Here is a 16,226-nt window from a genome sequence, read left to right as displayed (position 1 = left end):
ACCCATATGTGGCCTGCAATGGTTGCACACACGCAGGCACAAACGACAGAATGGAAGGGATTGCGTTCAGGTCAAGAATGCAGAAAAAAGTGAGACAACCTCCAAGTGTGCATGTAGTTGGTGTGTGTTTTCTGCTCGGTCTGTGTAGGGGTATGTTTCTCATTAGCACATCATTACTACATCAAAATAAGTGGTGTGTGTAAAGAAACACAAAAACACTTGCCCATTGGATGACCTACAGGAGGACTACATTTTGCCATTAGGTAAATGTTCAAACTCTATGATTACAAGTAGGGGTATAAAAATGTAATACATTTAATATAGTTTCACATCATGCTTGGTAATAGAATATCAATTCCCACAAAACACTAACTTTATAATTAAAAACTGGATTTATACTCTGACTTTAAAGTCTTTCCATGCAGTCATTGGTTGCTTGTTAGTCAGGCATGCTAAGTCACTCACCTGGACCCTGTTGAGGAGTAATTGCACCGCTGCCACCTAGCGGCTTGAGTGGAAGGGGCGTTGATTCTTTGAGATATGTCATTTCTTTTGGTTGAAATTGTACGAAATTTGGTACTGTTGGGTGTTGATGTTCTTATTTGCACAAAAATATGTTTGCTGTGAAGTTTTTCTTTATGAGCTCACTACAAATAACTACAAAAAAATAGCCTGCCTTAGTCACAAAAGTGCATTATATAATGACAGATCGAATTTTCAGATGACTGCTTCCAGACTTAATAGTGACAGTTACAACAGTGGGTTTCAGTCATTGTAATATAAAACATCTTACACTATGAACGTATGAAATGATCTCAATACGTTTCTTTAGTCTATGGCAGTAGTTCAAAACCTTCTTTTCACGAGCCCTGAGATAACCACCACCATACCCCCCCCCCCCGAGCTGTGATTTGACAAAACATTACAGTGAAGCCAAATTCTGGCGTGCACACCAAGCCAAGATTGGATAACACTGATCTATTGAATTCAAGTTTTAGTTTAGTGGGAATGTTTTCTCACCTGCCCATCCTGACCAACATGCACCTGGTGAATCTGGAGGTTTCCCTGAAATGGAAAAATGACTTGTTAGAAGAAATCCCATTAAATACAATGGCAGTATTTTAACAATCAGATATGAAATTACAAAAACATAAATTTTGCCCACTTTTCTTAACCTACTATGACCTCAGACGTTGTAGCAGGTGAAGACTGTTACCATCATGTGTTGAGGTCATTCAGATCATTAAGAAGTGCTAAAGCGATTGACATAGTGCGGCATTATAGTGTCAAGAATAAGAGGTGTATCAGAACTGCTCGTGTCTGCCACTGCCCGCAGGCTCAGATACAATGACCACCATAAAATCTCAGAACACCCACAGTTGCATTAACAAGCCCATTTGAGAGAAGATTATACAAGGCATACTTAGCCGACCTCAAGCCTCAGCTGTTTTCTCTCTAATTGTATTCCATGTATATGTGCAACACTGTCTGAGCTGCCACATGGTCGGAGAGCAATGTAATCTCTCAAACAGCTCATTTCCTTTTTAAGCACACTAAAACCAAAGTCTTTGATGAAAGGGCCCCACTCCTAATGAAAACATATTCTGTGAGTGGCAGCAGGGAGAAGTGGGATTTTGTTGCTAAGCTTTGAACTCCAAAAAAACAAACAATATCATGGAGGAGGAAGGAGAAAGAGGAGGAAAAAACTGGGCTCGGCCACAAAGAGCAGGAAAGGCTTTAGAGCTTTTCTGCCTCCAATTTACTCTGTCGCTCACTCAATTGTGCTTTTCTTCCTCTGAATGTCCTTTTGCACTTGAACAGAATAGGAAATGAGAAAAACACTTGGTTTAGGTGTCGGTTGCTTTTTGCACGAATGTCAAACTGTCCCACATTTGTGGCATGTATCATGTACAGTATGTGATTACATGTATACGAGTGTGTACACAGACCGGCGCCTTGTAATAAACCTCTCCCCGACATCCTTGAAAAATCATTAGCAACAATACTGATGTGGAAATTCTGCTTTAGCAGTCAGTGTGGTTTGGCGTTACATTTTGATTGTAGCTGGCAGCTCGTGTGTGCAGCATGGGATGGCTGGTGGGGGGGACACGAGACAACTGGGTATTATGCGGAAGCAAAAATCCTAACCCTGTGTCTGAGCCAACAGAAACGTAAACATTAAGATATTCTTTGAGGAAACTATAATTCAAATTCAATCACATCTTAAATGTTGTCAAGAACAGCCTCGGCCCATAGGGCTGCAGTGGGAAGCTGTATGGACAAAGGCCCAAATGTTAATGCTGATTTATACAAAATGTTTTGGCAAAAAAAGAAACAAAAAAAAACAATCTTCAATTTCACCAACCACTGGGAAATTAATACAATTATTTATCCTTATATCCACACAGCTTCACGGGATGCTGCTCGATTTAGTAGTCAGTTTTTAAATGTGCAATCCATTATCACATTAGGCTACATAACATCCAAGAAGTGTTTCTGTACCGTTGCATAATTATAGTCTTCTTAATAGACACAACATGGAAACTATCATCGAACTTATAACGCACTGGTTTACTAGGCAGACTCCTGACAATGATATGGATATGAGGAGCAAAAACTAAACTTCACAACATCTCTAATGTTCACAATCAGAATAAAAATGCATTTGTCAAATTAATATAATGCGTAAAATCCAACACAAAATATTACTATTCTTGCACAAATGCAAACAATAATTACTTTGGTGTGAGCTGAATGGAACATCGAGGTGTTCACTGAGACGTTTAGTGCATAAAACAATTACTAACTTTAGAAAATGAGAAGGTAACTGTTTCTCGGAGTCTCTCACATGCGCACACAGACATGTACTTGCCTCACTGTCCTGTGTAATCTGCACCTCCTCTCCTTGTGGCACTTGCGCAATATGCAACTGTCCCTGTGGAATCTGAGACACACAGAAAAAGACAATTGTGAAATATGTTATATACATACATATATATATATATATATATATATATCACAATTACACGGCATGCTTAAAAAAAAAGTTGTTTGACGAAGTGCTGTGGTGAAAGAGAGCAACAAACCGAGAGATTTCTGGCTGTAACCTCGGAAAATATCTACTTGATTTGTGTAACTTGCGCTGACTTTTTTGAAAGAAGATCCTAACTTTTTTCCACCTCCCTGAGACTAAAACCTCCATGGGATGAGTTGTCTCAACAGTGACTATGATCAGAGCAAAAACACGTGCCATCATTTAGGTTTTCTTTAGCTGTGTGTTAAGCTCCAGTCACAGCTTCAAACAGAAATACTTATGCGAGCGAGGTGTGATACTTTCTTGATTCTGGCACGCTCTGTGAATGAAATACTGAATGCATTCTGAATCGGTGACGGTGGGTATAAATGACTGCCTTTGCTTTATTAGCAGTCGCTCATTCATAAATTTGAGGCTCAGCTGCACCTCAATACTCAGGTGTGTTCATGTCAGGTGGAAAATATGTGCACGGTGAAACCTTGACAATCACTCCCACCTTCTCCCCAAGTTCTCTTCCTGTCTGTCCACCCTCTATCTTTCATGGTAAATCATTACATGCTCAGGGAAGTCACCTATCATCGGTGCCGCCAAACCCGTGCATCATGTAGTAACCCAGGAACAGCAGAAATACTCCACACTGTAAATCACCAGACTTTTCTGTAGCACCATTATTATGTAGGGAGTGCACCAATGAGAGTGGAAATTACCTGGGATGGTCACACTGAGTCACCAAAGGAAATTGTATCACATTTGTTACACAGACTTTGCCATTCACACGGCTGTGAAACAAGCTAACAAAACATAGTTTCGCTATGAAAAGCAATTCTTGACAAATACGATCTCTCGGCTCTATTGTATTTGTCTTGGACAGTAAATCTGTGCAGTCAGTTTTTCAATGAGACCTGCTGAGCAATCAGTCATTGCAATGCAGGTTTGTTTACAAGGATGTCTTCTTTTACGGTTACTTTAAAACTGTGATAAATTTCTTTGTACAGACCATTTTCAGGACGACCAGCTTCTCTCTTGTCATAAATTGTGCATTTTCTCAGGAACAGGCAAATAAAAAGTACAGTCACTGTTTCTGTTACAGCCCACACATAAACACCACATTCCTAAATGTGACTGTTGAAACAGACAGAAAATCACAAGTTGATTAGGGTGCATGTATGCAATAAACATTACAAGATGAGCACCCTGAAGGATGGCAGGAGTGAGAAAAAAATCCAACCAAAAGGCATCTAACCATAAAACATACATCAGAATTATTGTAAGAAAGAAGACTTTGTTGCGACACTCACCACCTGAACTTGTCCATCTTCACCAATACGATGGAACTGGACCTGCTGATTGGCCAGCGTGTAGTGCAAGGTCTGCTGGGTGGCAGCCTCAATGTGAGCCGTTTCTTCTGTCATGCCTTCCTCTGGATAGAAGTACAAGCAATATAGTCACTGGGATATAGGTTACAAATAAAGCTTAAGTGCTTCCAACACACTTATAAAATAAGAATGAGGCGTCACTCACAGACACACTCGTGTCGGGGCCTGAGAAAACTTATTTTAAAAACTGGCTAATTCCCAGGCCATCTGCTGGCTGATGCCTTGTTTATACTTTGAATGCCTAAATACACAACAAGAACTTCCAGATACCCATCCAAACACATTTGTGGTTGAGCAGCCAAACACAAACTCCAGTGTTCAGTCTAAACACAAGTCATCACGCCAGCAGCCTGAAACACTTCACAGCTTCATCACCCCACGCAGATCCAACACCAACAGCGATATCAGAGATGTCAAGATATCACATGGGCAGTCAAAGAGAGCAGAACTATTACAGACAGCAGAATCTACCCATAAGGCCATAAAATAAACAAAGCCAGATTTTGTCTTGTGAGATGTCAAATAAAATGGGCAATCTAAAAACTATACAGGAGAAGTAGGAATAATATTACAAAGATATTTGGATAATACTTTAGACAAAAAAAAGTACATACTGTATCATGTAAACCATTCTTCATATTTTTGTTTGCCAGATGAGGAATGAAGTACCAGGTGCCTTGTATAAGCAAAAGTTTGGATTTCAGCTCTCAGTGCAGGTTCACTAATAATAATGATTTTAATAACAGAAAAGATTGCCTCTTTCCTGTCCATTAACATGCAATCTGATGGAGGATTGGATGACTGTTTGGTATGTGTCTGTAGTATAGTGATGGAAGTACAACTTCAACTTGTATTTGTGTTGTTCACTCCGGGCGTGTGTGGCCTAAACAGGCAGGGCCTGATAAGCTGCCCCTCGTGTGAGCTCACAGGATATTTGGGTTTCCCCTGCAGTCGTACTTCTCTCTGGTCAGAGGTGAGAGGTGAAGGCTCACAGGGAGGGAAGGACAGCAGGCATTGTGTGCAGATTACAACCATCTGTATCTGCATTTAGGTCCAGATCTTGAAATAGCTTTTATTAAGCAATATGACCTGTTTGACTTCAGTACATGTGACTGTGTGTGTTGACTGTTTTCTTACAACCTTACAACAAAGCCTCTGGCTACAAAAACAAGAAAGAGAGAAGGGGGGTCCTATTTGATTTTCCTTTTAAAGCAAAGCATAATCAGTGATGCTGCAATGCAACCAAAAATGTAATAAAGCCAACATAATAACTTGCTGAAGTAATTAAATATGTGAACCAATATCTTTATAACATTTTGGCAATAATCGAATAAGTTATTGCATTATTGAACTAGCATCTTAAAAAATACTGTGAAAATTGAATAGCTGCAGCCAATAATATAATAATAGATAAATAGGACTTATTTTCTTTGAAATAAAATTGTATTTGCTGATTTTGAATAGTTTGCTAACCAGAAACAGGTATAGTGGATGGTGTAGGAGTCATACTCATTCATTGAAGATGATATAATAGTTGTACTTTTATTACATATTTGGAAAGCTATTAGATTATGGATTTTATTGCTTTTTAATAGGTCATCGATACGCATTATATTTTGGGCCATTATACTACAATGGTGCAACTAATCTGCAAACAAAAAGACAGAGCAGAAAATGTTTTGTTCACAGCGGGGAGCTGTTGATTACACAACTATGTAACTTCTTTGACCAGAAAACAGCTGTGCAAATGGAGCAACATTTTCAAATCCATGAAGTTTATATTAGGGCTATCATGACGATATAGTTAGGTAGTGGTAAGTGCCGCCAGTGTGCTCACACTCCCCCAGTATTGCACGGACAAGAAGCTAATATTTCAGCGTTTATTTTAACTGCTACAATTAAGAATCTGACATCAATGTGATTTTAAAAAGTGATCCATCATTCAGCATATTTGGTTTTAACCATTTATCTTTACGTAGCTGTCATGTAAGTAGCATTGAAAAAAGAAAACTAAAGGCTGAGACAGTGGTTGGAAGTCCAAAACATGCATATTCATGTTGAAGATTAATCTGGTTTTCACATAATTGAAGCAGGGTGTAAAATATTTGTTTGCATGAATGCGAAAATAAACCATTTCCATGATGCTTCATTTCATGACCCTGAAGCTACAACAGTTCTACGGGCCTGTGATAATAGCAACATGTACTTTACCTGCAGCGTTACCACGCGGTGTGCGTTTGGAGAAGCTCTTGACAGCCAGACTCTGACCACGCTGCTTACGTCTCCAAGCTGTGCGACACTTGGAGTCGATGCTTTGCTTGATCCGGTACCAGTCTGACTCCGTGATGCCAAATTTGTGAAACAAATGGCCTGTGGAGACGAGGAAAGGCCAAAAGTTGTTAGGCGACACACAATATTAATGATCAAATCTAGTTTCATTTTTGAAGAGTCTATTAAGATGTTTCACATGTTTTTCCCCCAGAATGTTGTTTCTTGTCATTTGGCTCCCATTTGCTACAGTAAAAGTACAAAACTACTATTTCAAATTCTCTGTGTCACCAGTCTACTTAAGTTCATTCAATTGTATGATAGGCTGGGTGGAAGTTTAAAAAAAAAAAAATCAATGCAATCATACTTTACAATACTTCATATTCATAATTTGTTAAAAACAAGTTAAATCCCATTTTGCTTGTACACAAAGTTTTCTTTTCTGAAAAATCACAATGGTCCTGGTTCTGCCTACGTCTCCCACACATCGTTTTGATACATTAACACTGGTCTGTGGCTCTACCTCACCCACTCCTCAGTGGAGATATGTGAGGTGGATTTACCAGCTGCCGAACCCACAGTTATAAACTGTTTGAAGAGCCTCTTGACAGGTCATTTCTACATAGGTTAACAATACTGCTCTAAAGGAAAATAAGGAATGAAACTAAGAAAAAGTGGCGCAACATCAGAGAATATTGGGGTGACACCATACAGCAACGCAATTGTGCTTAATGGGTCCTGTACAGGCAGAAGAGGCAGGTGCTCCCTCATTCCTTTTTTATTACTTTTTTCAAGCAGGCAGGGTGAGTCACCCAGGATGACTCTGCTTCAGCATCCACATACCTCTTCCTCACACTAAAGCTGCATGTAGAAAAACATCCACATTGCAGAGACAAAACATAGGTGACCAAGAACACAAACACTTCTGTTTCTAGTTCAAACAGGAATAGTGGAAAGATACAATATCGTGTGTTGTGTGGATATTCTCTGAAGAATACATTTGCATTTCACATCATCGCCACAGGCTCACATTCATAGTGTAGCACTTGGTTGTTCCTTTGGCATTTGCAATGGGTGCCAAAGAGAACTATAGAGATAGAAACACAATGCCTGACCTCTCTCTCACCTTTGTGCAGCAGGCCAATCATGTCAACATGCGGGGTTTCAAGAACACACTGTCAACAAAGATATCCCAAATGCCCCATTGAAAAGGTGTAGGAGGAAGGGGATTTCCAATTATATGGCCGTCTGATGTGCAGTTTGGACAAAGCATTAATCAAGCTTTATGCCTGAGTGTCTTGTGGGATATGGACCAAACCATACGTAGGTGACACAACTCTGTAGATGTCATATGTAATACAATCCCTCTGAAAGTTGCAAAAGGAGACATATTGATATAATATGCGTTCATTAATATCCATCTGTCTACCATCCTAACCCTTGCTCTGCCTAATCAATCTCAAGGTTCCCTGAATTAAGATTGACTTCATTGGGATCTGTCTACCAGACATGTGCTTGTCATTTAGATTCTGGTGTTTTACATAATGTGTTGCACATTAATGTGTGCAGGTAAAGTACATGTTGCTATCATCACAGGCCCGTAGAACTGTTGTAGCTTCAGGATCATGAAATGAAGCCTCATGGAAATGGTTTATTTTCACATCAAAGCAAACAAATATTTTACACCCTGCTTTAATTATGTGAAAACCAGATTAATCTTCAAAATGAATATGCATGTTTTGGACTTCCAACCACTGTCTCAGCCTTTAGTTTTTTTCCCCAATGCTACTTACATGACAGCTACGTAAAGATAAATGGTAAAAACTAAATATGCTGAATGATGGATCACTTTTTAAAATCACACTGATGTCAGATTCTTAATCTTGGGACTCACAGCGAATGCCATAGATCATGAGTGGGTCCAGCTGCTTCTTTCCATGTTTGCCCTGCCCTGAGAGGTTGGACATGGCCTGGACTTCCCGGTGAAACAGGTAGTCCAACAGTGTCAGGGCCATTTTTTCTGCCGTCCGACAGTTTGTGGTGATATGAAGCATGTCAGCTGGGGACACTGGACAGCGCACTCGCATCTCTGCATTGTTCTCATCCCCCAGCCAGGTGCCACTAGGATAATCATCTGGAAAAGAAAATGAGAAACAGCTTCTTAAACCCAGCTACACAATTCATTTAACAAACCCACACTCTGATTAGTCTCTCAGCCATTGATTTGCTGGACACGTCATAGTCATACAGACTTTCAGACGATTCAAATGATACAACAGCACACCCTTGTGGCGATAAAAAGAAATGAGTAAATCCTTTGAAATAAAAACGTAATTGTTTGGGAGTTCACTCCAGGCATATGTGAGCTGATAAGTATACTACACACTCAATGCATGAAATGCATCGTACCATGTAGTTAATGCTGACTAATAGTTGTGTCATATTAACTCAGCACCAAATACATTAATTATAATTGGCATCTCAAGATAGAACCCCAAAAAATATCAAAAATTACAGAAAAGGGATCTCAAATGGGAAATTAATTAAGATTTGCACTACTGAGAATAATCTGCTCTAATGCAGACCAATCCGGAAACAATGATTTCCTGAAAACAGTGACAATTCAGACATTGAATCATTATGACTTAAGGTAGAAAAGCCCGGGCTTTAAACATTCCCCATCGATGCTGCTTGTTTTCTACTCACTTAGGAGTCAAAATTGTCATGACTGCACTCAGTTCCTAAAATCGAATATCTACCTCCTTCTATCTCAGAAAGAATTCTAATTTACTGCCAGCAAACTGAGACACGTTTTTCTTACTGCACACACTTACTGCATCAGTGCCTAAGATCTTCAACAGTGGCTGTTCCTTGCATTTACATATAAATAAATGTAAAAAAAAAAAAGAAAAAGAAAAAAAGCAAGACTCATACTTTTTTTAAGGAATTAAATCAGTGATATGGTCTTTGAAAACATCGTCCTCATCCGCATAGCCAATATGTTCATTAAAAGACCAAGAAGAAGACTCTGTGTGAGCTTGTGTGTTTGTAGCAGTCGTACCTTCTGAATTAAGTGTGATGAGAGTGACATTTTGGCCATTCTGTGCATTGCCCGACTGACCACCATTCGAAACAGAGTCACTGGCCTCTGAGCCGCTCTCCTGCTCCTCATGACTCTCATCGGGGCCTGGCACCTTAACCAGTATTGTGTTCTGTCGCTTTTTGGTCAGCGTGCTGCAAGGAAACACAAAGTCACTGTGTAGAGATCTGGACAGGAAATCCCGCAAACACTAAACTGTACAGGGTGCAGGAAATCCACTCACTTGCTGAGCAGGTTCTCCAGTGGACTGTCCTCTGGATTTGTTCCCTTTGGGTTATCATTGCTTACTATTACATTTGTTTGAGGGACAACGCTGAGAGAGAAGGTCAAAAGAACACATTGATTTGCACAGGATGATCATAAATTTAAGTAAATAATGTTGCTTCGACACATTAAAAGCTAAGCTTTGCAAAAGGGCTGAATAGACGATGTGTCGACATATTAAGAGATTACATGAACTTTGGTCTTTTCATTCAACCCTGGAAAACAAGATGAAGGTCAAACATTATGAGCTTACCATCGCACCTTGTTCCAGGTTTGAGTGGCCCCCTGAGGTGAACCTGCAACCATAGGAACCTGAATGGGGCTCTTGGCACACGGTACCATGCTGTCCAGTTTGCGTCCAAGGGCTTTGCATGTTGCATCCAGAGCCTGTATTTTTGATTCAATCCCCTCCAGTCGATGGCCGATTGACCCGGTGAACGAAATCAACATGTTCTGAAAACACAAATTGCAAAGTCTAATAAATCCTGTTGATAATCTTTCAATTTATCAAAAATAAAAGGGTGTCGGAAAACTGGTACCTTAATGAAAGATATGTCTTGATTGCTGTTGGTATTCTCCTGACTGTTGCTTAATTTCCTCTTTTTCTTTTGCGTCCGTTCTTCATCGTCTTCACGGCTGTCGAGCACGTCTGGCATAGATCAAACATTGAAAACTATCAAAACAACACACAAAACCTTTTTTTCTTTCCAATGTCCATATTGCAGATGTGTCGCTGGAGCTGCTGAGTTATGCAGTGTTGAACCTCAAACAAGACATGAGTCCTACATCGATCTTAAATCACATTAAATCCTGCATTTAAACTTTATTTTGAAACAAATAGAGGAATTAGACAATGTTTTCCTCCCTCAACAAAGAGAAACTTACCAACACGGTCTTCTTCATTGAAGTCTTCCACTGTTATTTGCACAATTTCATCCAGCTCTTGTTCCGACATTGTTCACTGCAAGATGGCAGAATATATTCATACACGTTTACAACACTAATATCCTTAATATTTGTAGAGATTAGAATTGTTCCAGTTATGAAACAAAGTATCTACAATTTGACTCAATCAAAAAGACAGTTCTAGTTCTTTCAAACTACATTTTACTTGTATAGGGGGATGTTTAACATGTTTCTCACTAGAATGTTATTAACGGCCAAGAATAACAAAGTTTATGATGTGGCATCACTGCTTCTATGTGAAAATTCGACTCACCTACAGTTTAATAAGATTAACGTTGTACAATTATATTATTAACAGTAAGAGAGGTGAGGAAAACTTCGATTTACCATTAGTTAAGGAAAAGTAAGGACTGATGTGGCTAGATGGCATTTGAACTTGCTACGTGCATTATAACACATTCTGTGTTGCTCCTTCCTTGTAACTGTCTTTGACAGAAATGCTAACTTTAAGTGTCAAATATTAGAGTTGGTTTGGGGGGGGGGGGGGGGGGGGGGATTTTTCACACAGAAACACAAGCCTGGGCTCATTTCGAGCCTCTAAGCCTATTTTCTTTCGATCAAAACACATTGTCGATTGTGTGTTGGCCTTTAAACAGCCTAAAACCTTCATGAGGCTTGAGACAATGTTTGAGGACTGAAGCTGCAGCTGCTGATGCATTGCTGTCATTTCACAAACAGTTTGGTAGAGCAGAAGAAACTGTTTTACTGGTTTGGAATGTGAACTTTTGGGTGACATGTAAAAACTATTTTGTGGCACCAGATCAAGGAGAGCTGCAACAAAATGAAGATGTGATTCAGTAACTCAAACCATGAAGCTATAGTGGGTTGTGGGAAGCTAAATCACCTTCAATTTCATGTTTGTTTCACTGTTTGCTTTCACAGTGAGAATTTATAAACAAAAATCGCACAGCATACAACCTTACATACATCTTATTTATTGTTTAACCAACCCAGGGTTAGGGCTGGAACTAATACCAATTGACCAGTTTGTCTTTTTTCAGTTTCTGGGTGAAAACAGTGTGCAGCCATCACAGGGCAAACACAGAGACAGCCAATCAAAATCATACTGAAGGACAGCCGAGTCACCAAATGACCTATTATAGATGTCCCAAACTCTCAGACTTAAACCTGATAACTTCCCACTACTACTAGGCAAGAGAGCTAGCCAATACAACATCAAAAACTCTCTCTATATATTTCCTTAAATAATGATGTCACACTGACATGTCTCAAGTGTTTCTTTGTTTTGATCCGTTATAATAAGGGAAGTGTCTAAATGCTTTAAGCATATTCTGGGTGATATTTCAACCTAACATACACGTAGCTTAGGGGACATATTCACAGAAATGTGATAAAAAATGTAAATAACGGGGACATTTCAAAATCCTATCAATAGCATCAATTGTGGGTGTATGACATATATTTGTGGTTTGTGTGCTTGTTAACACAATGTTATACTTTAATGGGGTCAGGGTTTAAAGACATATGTAGCAGCCTTTTGTTGCTTTCCGTGAACAAGAAATGATATATAAACATATGCGTCGCTTTTTTTCGAAGCTACTGAGTTAGCCGGATAGCAACTGAAGCTAGTTGCTAGCAAACAGGGCAGCACGGTGGACAAATGACGATTCAAGATCAGACCATCTTTAATAGCGGGTTAATAAATGATCACCAAGTGCGGACGAGTTATTTCGAGTTGGCTGAACAGTTTTAATTCGTCGCTGATAGTTAATTGTGCAGCTAGTTAAAACAAATGGGCGGGGGTCTGTTAGCGGCGTCATATGTCAGAGAATATAGGACAAATACGCTTCTATTGGTTGTGCAATACATAATGCAACACGAGTATGTTTCGTGTAACGTGTTTATTGCTCTAATTTAGCAAGAAATCACATTTTTTAGCCGTGATCTGATTAGCCACGGCTAGTGGCTAATGTTAGCTCCGACGCTACTAAATTGGATTCGCGTGCTAACGTTAAAGCGCGGCCATTAGCATGCTAGTTGGGCCTAAAGGCCGCCGAAACGTCGTTGCTAAAAAAAAAAACCAAAACAAGTGAATGCTGAAGAATCGGTCGTAAAGCGTGATTTAGAAGCAGCTTCTCTCCCCATGGCTGGCACGCCACACGCGTACCGTGTAACTTTGGGTTATATTACCGTGTGAATGATGAATTCTCGTGTTGTTTGTAGAGATTCCGATAACGGCGCCGTTCCTCGCGAGAGAAGCGTCCTCTCATGGAGCGTCTCCCTCCGCCGCACACAGAACCGCGCGCGGCTCAGGCCAACAGACACACACACACACACACACACACACACACACACACACACACACACACACACACACACACACACACACACACACACACACACACACACAGCCTGCCTGCTGCCTTCACTTTAATCAGACACAGAATATCTTACTCTCCTAGACCAACTGTTTAATAGAATCTATTAAAACTGATAATATCGAGTTTTATTTTCTAACTTTCCACAGTGGGATATCTATTTACAATACCTTCTTTTTGGAAAAGAACCACTGGTTTATAAAAACTATTCTGATGGAAAAAGAAGTCTAGATCAGAATTCAATTCAGGGGCTGAAAACAAATCAATTTCATCTTGAGTGGGCAAGGCCGGGAAATGAGTGCTATAATAACCTTTAAATTTAAACTTTAAACGTTTTTCTTTGTTGTGACAGAGTGCATGATGAAAATGTATGGTTGTTGACAACAATCTCAACATAAAGCCAATTTTAATGATAAATTCTAGTGCAAAATACAGTGAAATGTCACAAAAAGTTCTCCAATGACTGTTGCATCATGCATGCTTTTACAAACACAGTGACAGTATGGCATTATGGCTGAGGCTATTCTGCTATGTTCCATGGCAGCATCACTGATATCTCAGCTCAGATCTCAGTGTTGCATTGTGTACACTACTCTTAAGAAATGTCTTTAAAAAGAACATCTCAGAGCTGTTGAGCATATTTGTTAGTTTCATTTATGATTGGAGCCATATCTGTCTGCAGTCTTCTGGCAACAGAGAGAAACAAGATAAGGCAATATAATAAGCCACAGCCTGCTTTCTTCAGCAGTCTTGCTTATCACAGGGTCGAGGGTTAACCAGACAAGTTATAGGTGAGACAAGTGTCAGTTCAGGTCTTAAAGACAGTACTTTCTAGAGCAAGGTATTTCTTGATCTCAAAGTGTTTGAATCTCCAGGAGAGGACCATGCCCTTTTGTGCACAGCAAACACTCAGCTTTGTTTTGTTGATGTGGATTTTGTTTGCTGGTGTGGCTGCAGATCTGCAAGGTGAGCAGAAGACTTTTTTCTTTGCACAATGGATGAATGAATCAACAAACACAAATAAAAACAGTTTGTACTTTTATTTGGTGGAAATAAACCTTCTTTGAATAAATTGTTCAGTGAGATTCCATTCTTTCTCTTGGTATAAAGGGTACATAGCAATGCTTCATTTAACACTGTCCCTACTAATAAAAGTTATATTGCTCTCAATATGTTTCCTCACCACAGTTCTAAAGTTATTGAACATAATCCCAAATAGCAAAACAAGATCAACACTATTGTTAGATTTGTCAGTTATCACATGGTGTTTTCACAGTGAAACAATGTCCAGGAAAAACCCTCACAGTAAAGTCAAGGAGGCATAAAGTCAAGTCCTACACTTCCTTTTCAAATCACTTTCAGGTTTCAGTTTTGCTTATAATACTTTGAGAACAGGCAACTTTCCATAATGATGGCCACCACCAAAAATAATCAGCGAGGGGCGCAATCCGATCGTTCCCCTCTCCTCCAATTGAGCCCCAAAGTTGGAAAGGATCCTTCAGTGAAAGCTTATGTGTAATTCTCTGTATTAAATTTATACCACACCATAAAGATTGCATGCACAATGAATTCAGCTTTTCATATAGTTTTAAAAAAGGTAACATACATTGCACTTCATTCTGTGCCAAACTTATTATCTTCATGTCAACCTCTTTTTATATAATGCCAAATTCCCAGGACTGACCTTTCTATTCAACCCACTGATGTATATCATGATTCATTTCACAAAGGTCTGATTTGTTTTGGCAAGCTTGATTGGTTTTCCGCATCAGACAGTCAATGAATGTGATCTGATCGGCATCTACGTTAAAAGTGTAGACACAGATTCCAAGCAACTGGTAACAAATTTTGTAAATGATTTTTCAAGTCCAGTGTCCTCAGAACAAATCAGGGAAGTATGGGCCAAAGATCTGAATTTAGAGGTAACAGCAGAGCTCTGGGAGGAGCCGATGTCCCGGATACATCGCTGTTCAATTAATTCACGGTACAAGTTAATCCAATACAAAGTAATCCATAGACTGCATTACTCAAAAACAAAATTGAATCGCGTCTTTCCATCGGTGCCTTCTACATGTGACAAATGCGCCCAATCTGAAGGACCACTGGCACATCTTTTTTGGTTTTGTCCAACACTACAACATTTTTGGACTGAGATCCTCAAGTGGCTCTCAAAAGCTTACTCCAGGGACATTTTAACAAATCACTTGCTTGCGATCTTCGCTTGCTCAACAGGAACTTTTGACATGTCACAGGACTTACAAGCTGCTCTGTATTTGGCAATGCGAGTTGCTAAGAAACTCATTCTTCTGGCTTGGGAATCTACCCACCCACCCTGTTTTAAACAATGGCTCAAGGAGATGGTGTCTGTTATACAGATGGAAAGAGTGCGCCTGGATAAAAACAGAATGGATAACAAACTTTTTTTAAGAATCTGGGGCCCCCTTTCTGGCTCAATGTAATATTACTCCACCAACGTAGACAGTAGTCATATCTGGGTGTGAACATGTGGGCTTTCCTCTGCTTCTAGAATTTCATATTGTCACGAGATATCTGGAGACCAATGTTGGATTTAAATTGTTAAAGTGGCAGCAGAAAAATATTGTATTGTATCACATTGTGACTATCTTGTTTGTGTTCTGTTACCAATATAAATGGAATATGAAAATAAAGTATTATTAAAAAAAAAAAAAAAGTGTAGACACAGTGCTTAATGCAATACTATACAAAAGAATCCTAAACATCAAAGTCTATTCAAATATGGTCATTGAACACTTACAGTGCTACTGGAAGAAGCAGCATTATGGCATTTAAAAAACTTAACTAAACAGCAACAACAACAACAACAAAAATCTTGTTGGATCCAAGAGTTTGCAAACCTG

The 16,226-nt window shown here is 39.4% G+C and overlaps 1 protein-coding gene across 2 annotated transcripts in view; it reads right to left on the bottom strand.

The window, feature by feature from the left end:
* banp (BTG3 associated nuclear protein) overlaps positions 1-13,416 on the bottom strand; it is a 34,420-nt gene extending 21,004 nt beyond the window's left edge. The window contains exons 1-11 of one of the 2 annotated variants that reach the window (XM_080476077.1): positions 13,160-13,416; positions 10,928-11,003; positions 10,582-10,691; positions 10,296-10,495; positions 10,002-10,091; positions 9,740-9,912; positions 8,573-8,812; positions 6,622-6,780; positions 4,333-4,454; positions 2,873-2,944; positions 1,021-1,065 (exon numbers count right to left, since the gene is read on the bottom strand). In XM_080476077.1, the coding sequence (XP_080332203.1) occupies positions 1,021-1,065; positions 2,873-2,944; positions 4,333-4,454; positions 6,622-6,780; positions 8,573-8,812; positions 9,740-9,912; positions 10,002-10,091; positions 10,296-10,495; positions 10,582-10,691; positions 10,928-10,997 (1,281 nt within the window). In that variant the 5' untranslated portion in view covers positions 10,998-11,003; positions 13,160-13,416. The remainder of the gene's footprint in view (positions 1-1,020; positions 1,066-2,872; positions 2,945-4,332; positions 4,455-6,621; positions 6,781-8,572; positions 8,813-9,739; positions 9,913-10,001; positions 10,092-10,295; positions 10,496-10,581; positions 10,692-10,927; positions 11,004-13,159) is intronic. The other variant, XM_080476078.1, reaches the window with a different exon arrangement.
* Between the last annotated feature and the right edge of the window lie 2,810 nt (positions 13,417-16,226).

Source organism: Lipophrys pholis (assembly GCF_963383615.2).
Source record: "Lipophrys pholis genome assembly, chromosome: 11".
NCBI classification, from domain to species: domain Eukaryota; kingdom Metazoa; phylum Chordata; class Actinopteri; order Blenniiformes; family Blenniidae; genus Lipophrys; species Lipophrys pholis.
This window is presented reverse-complemented; position numbering and strand designations above follow the sequence as displayed.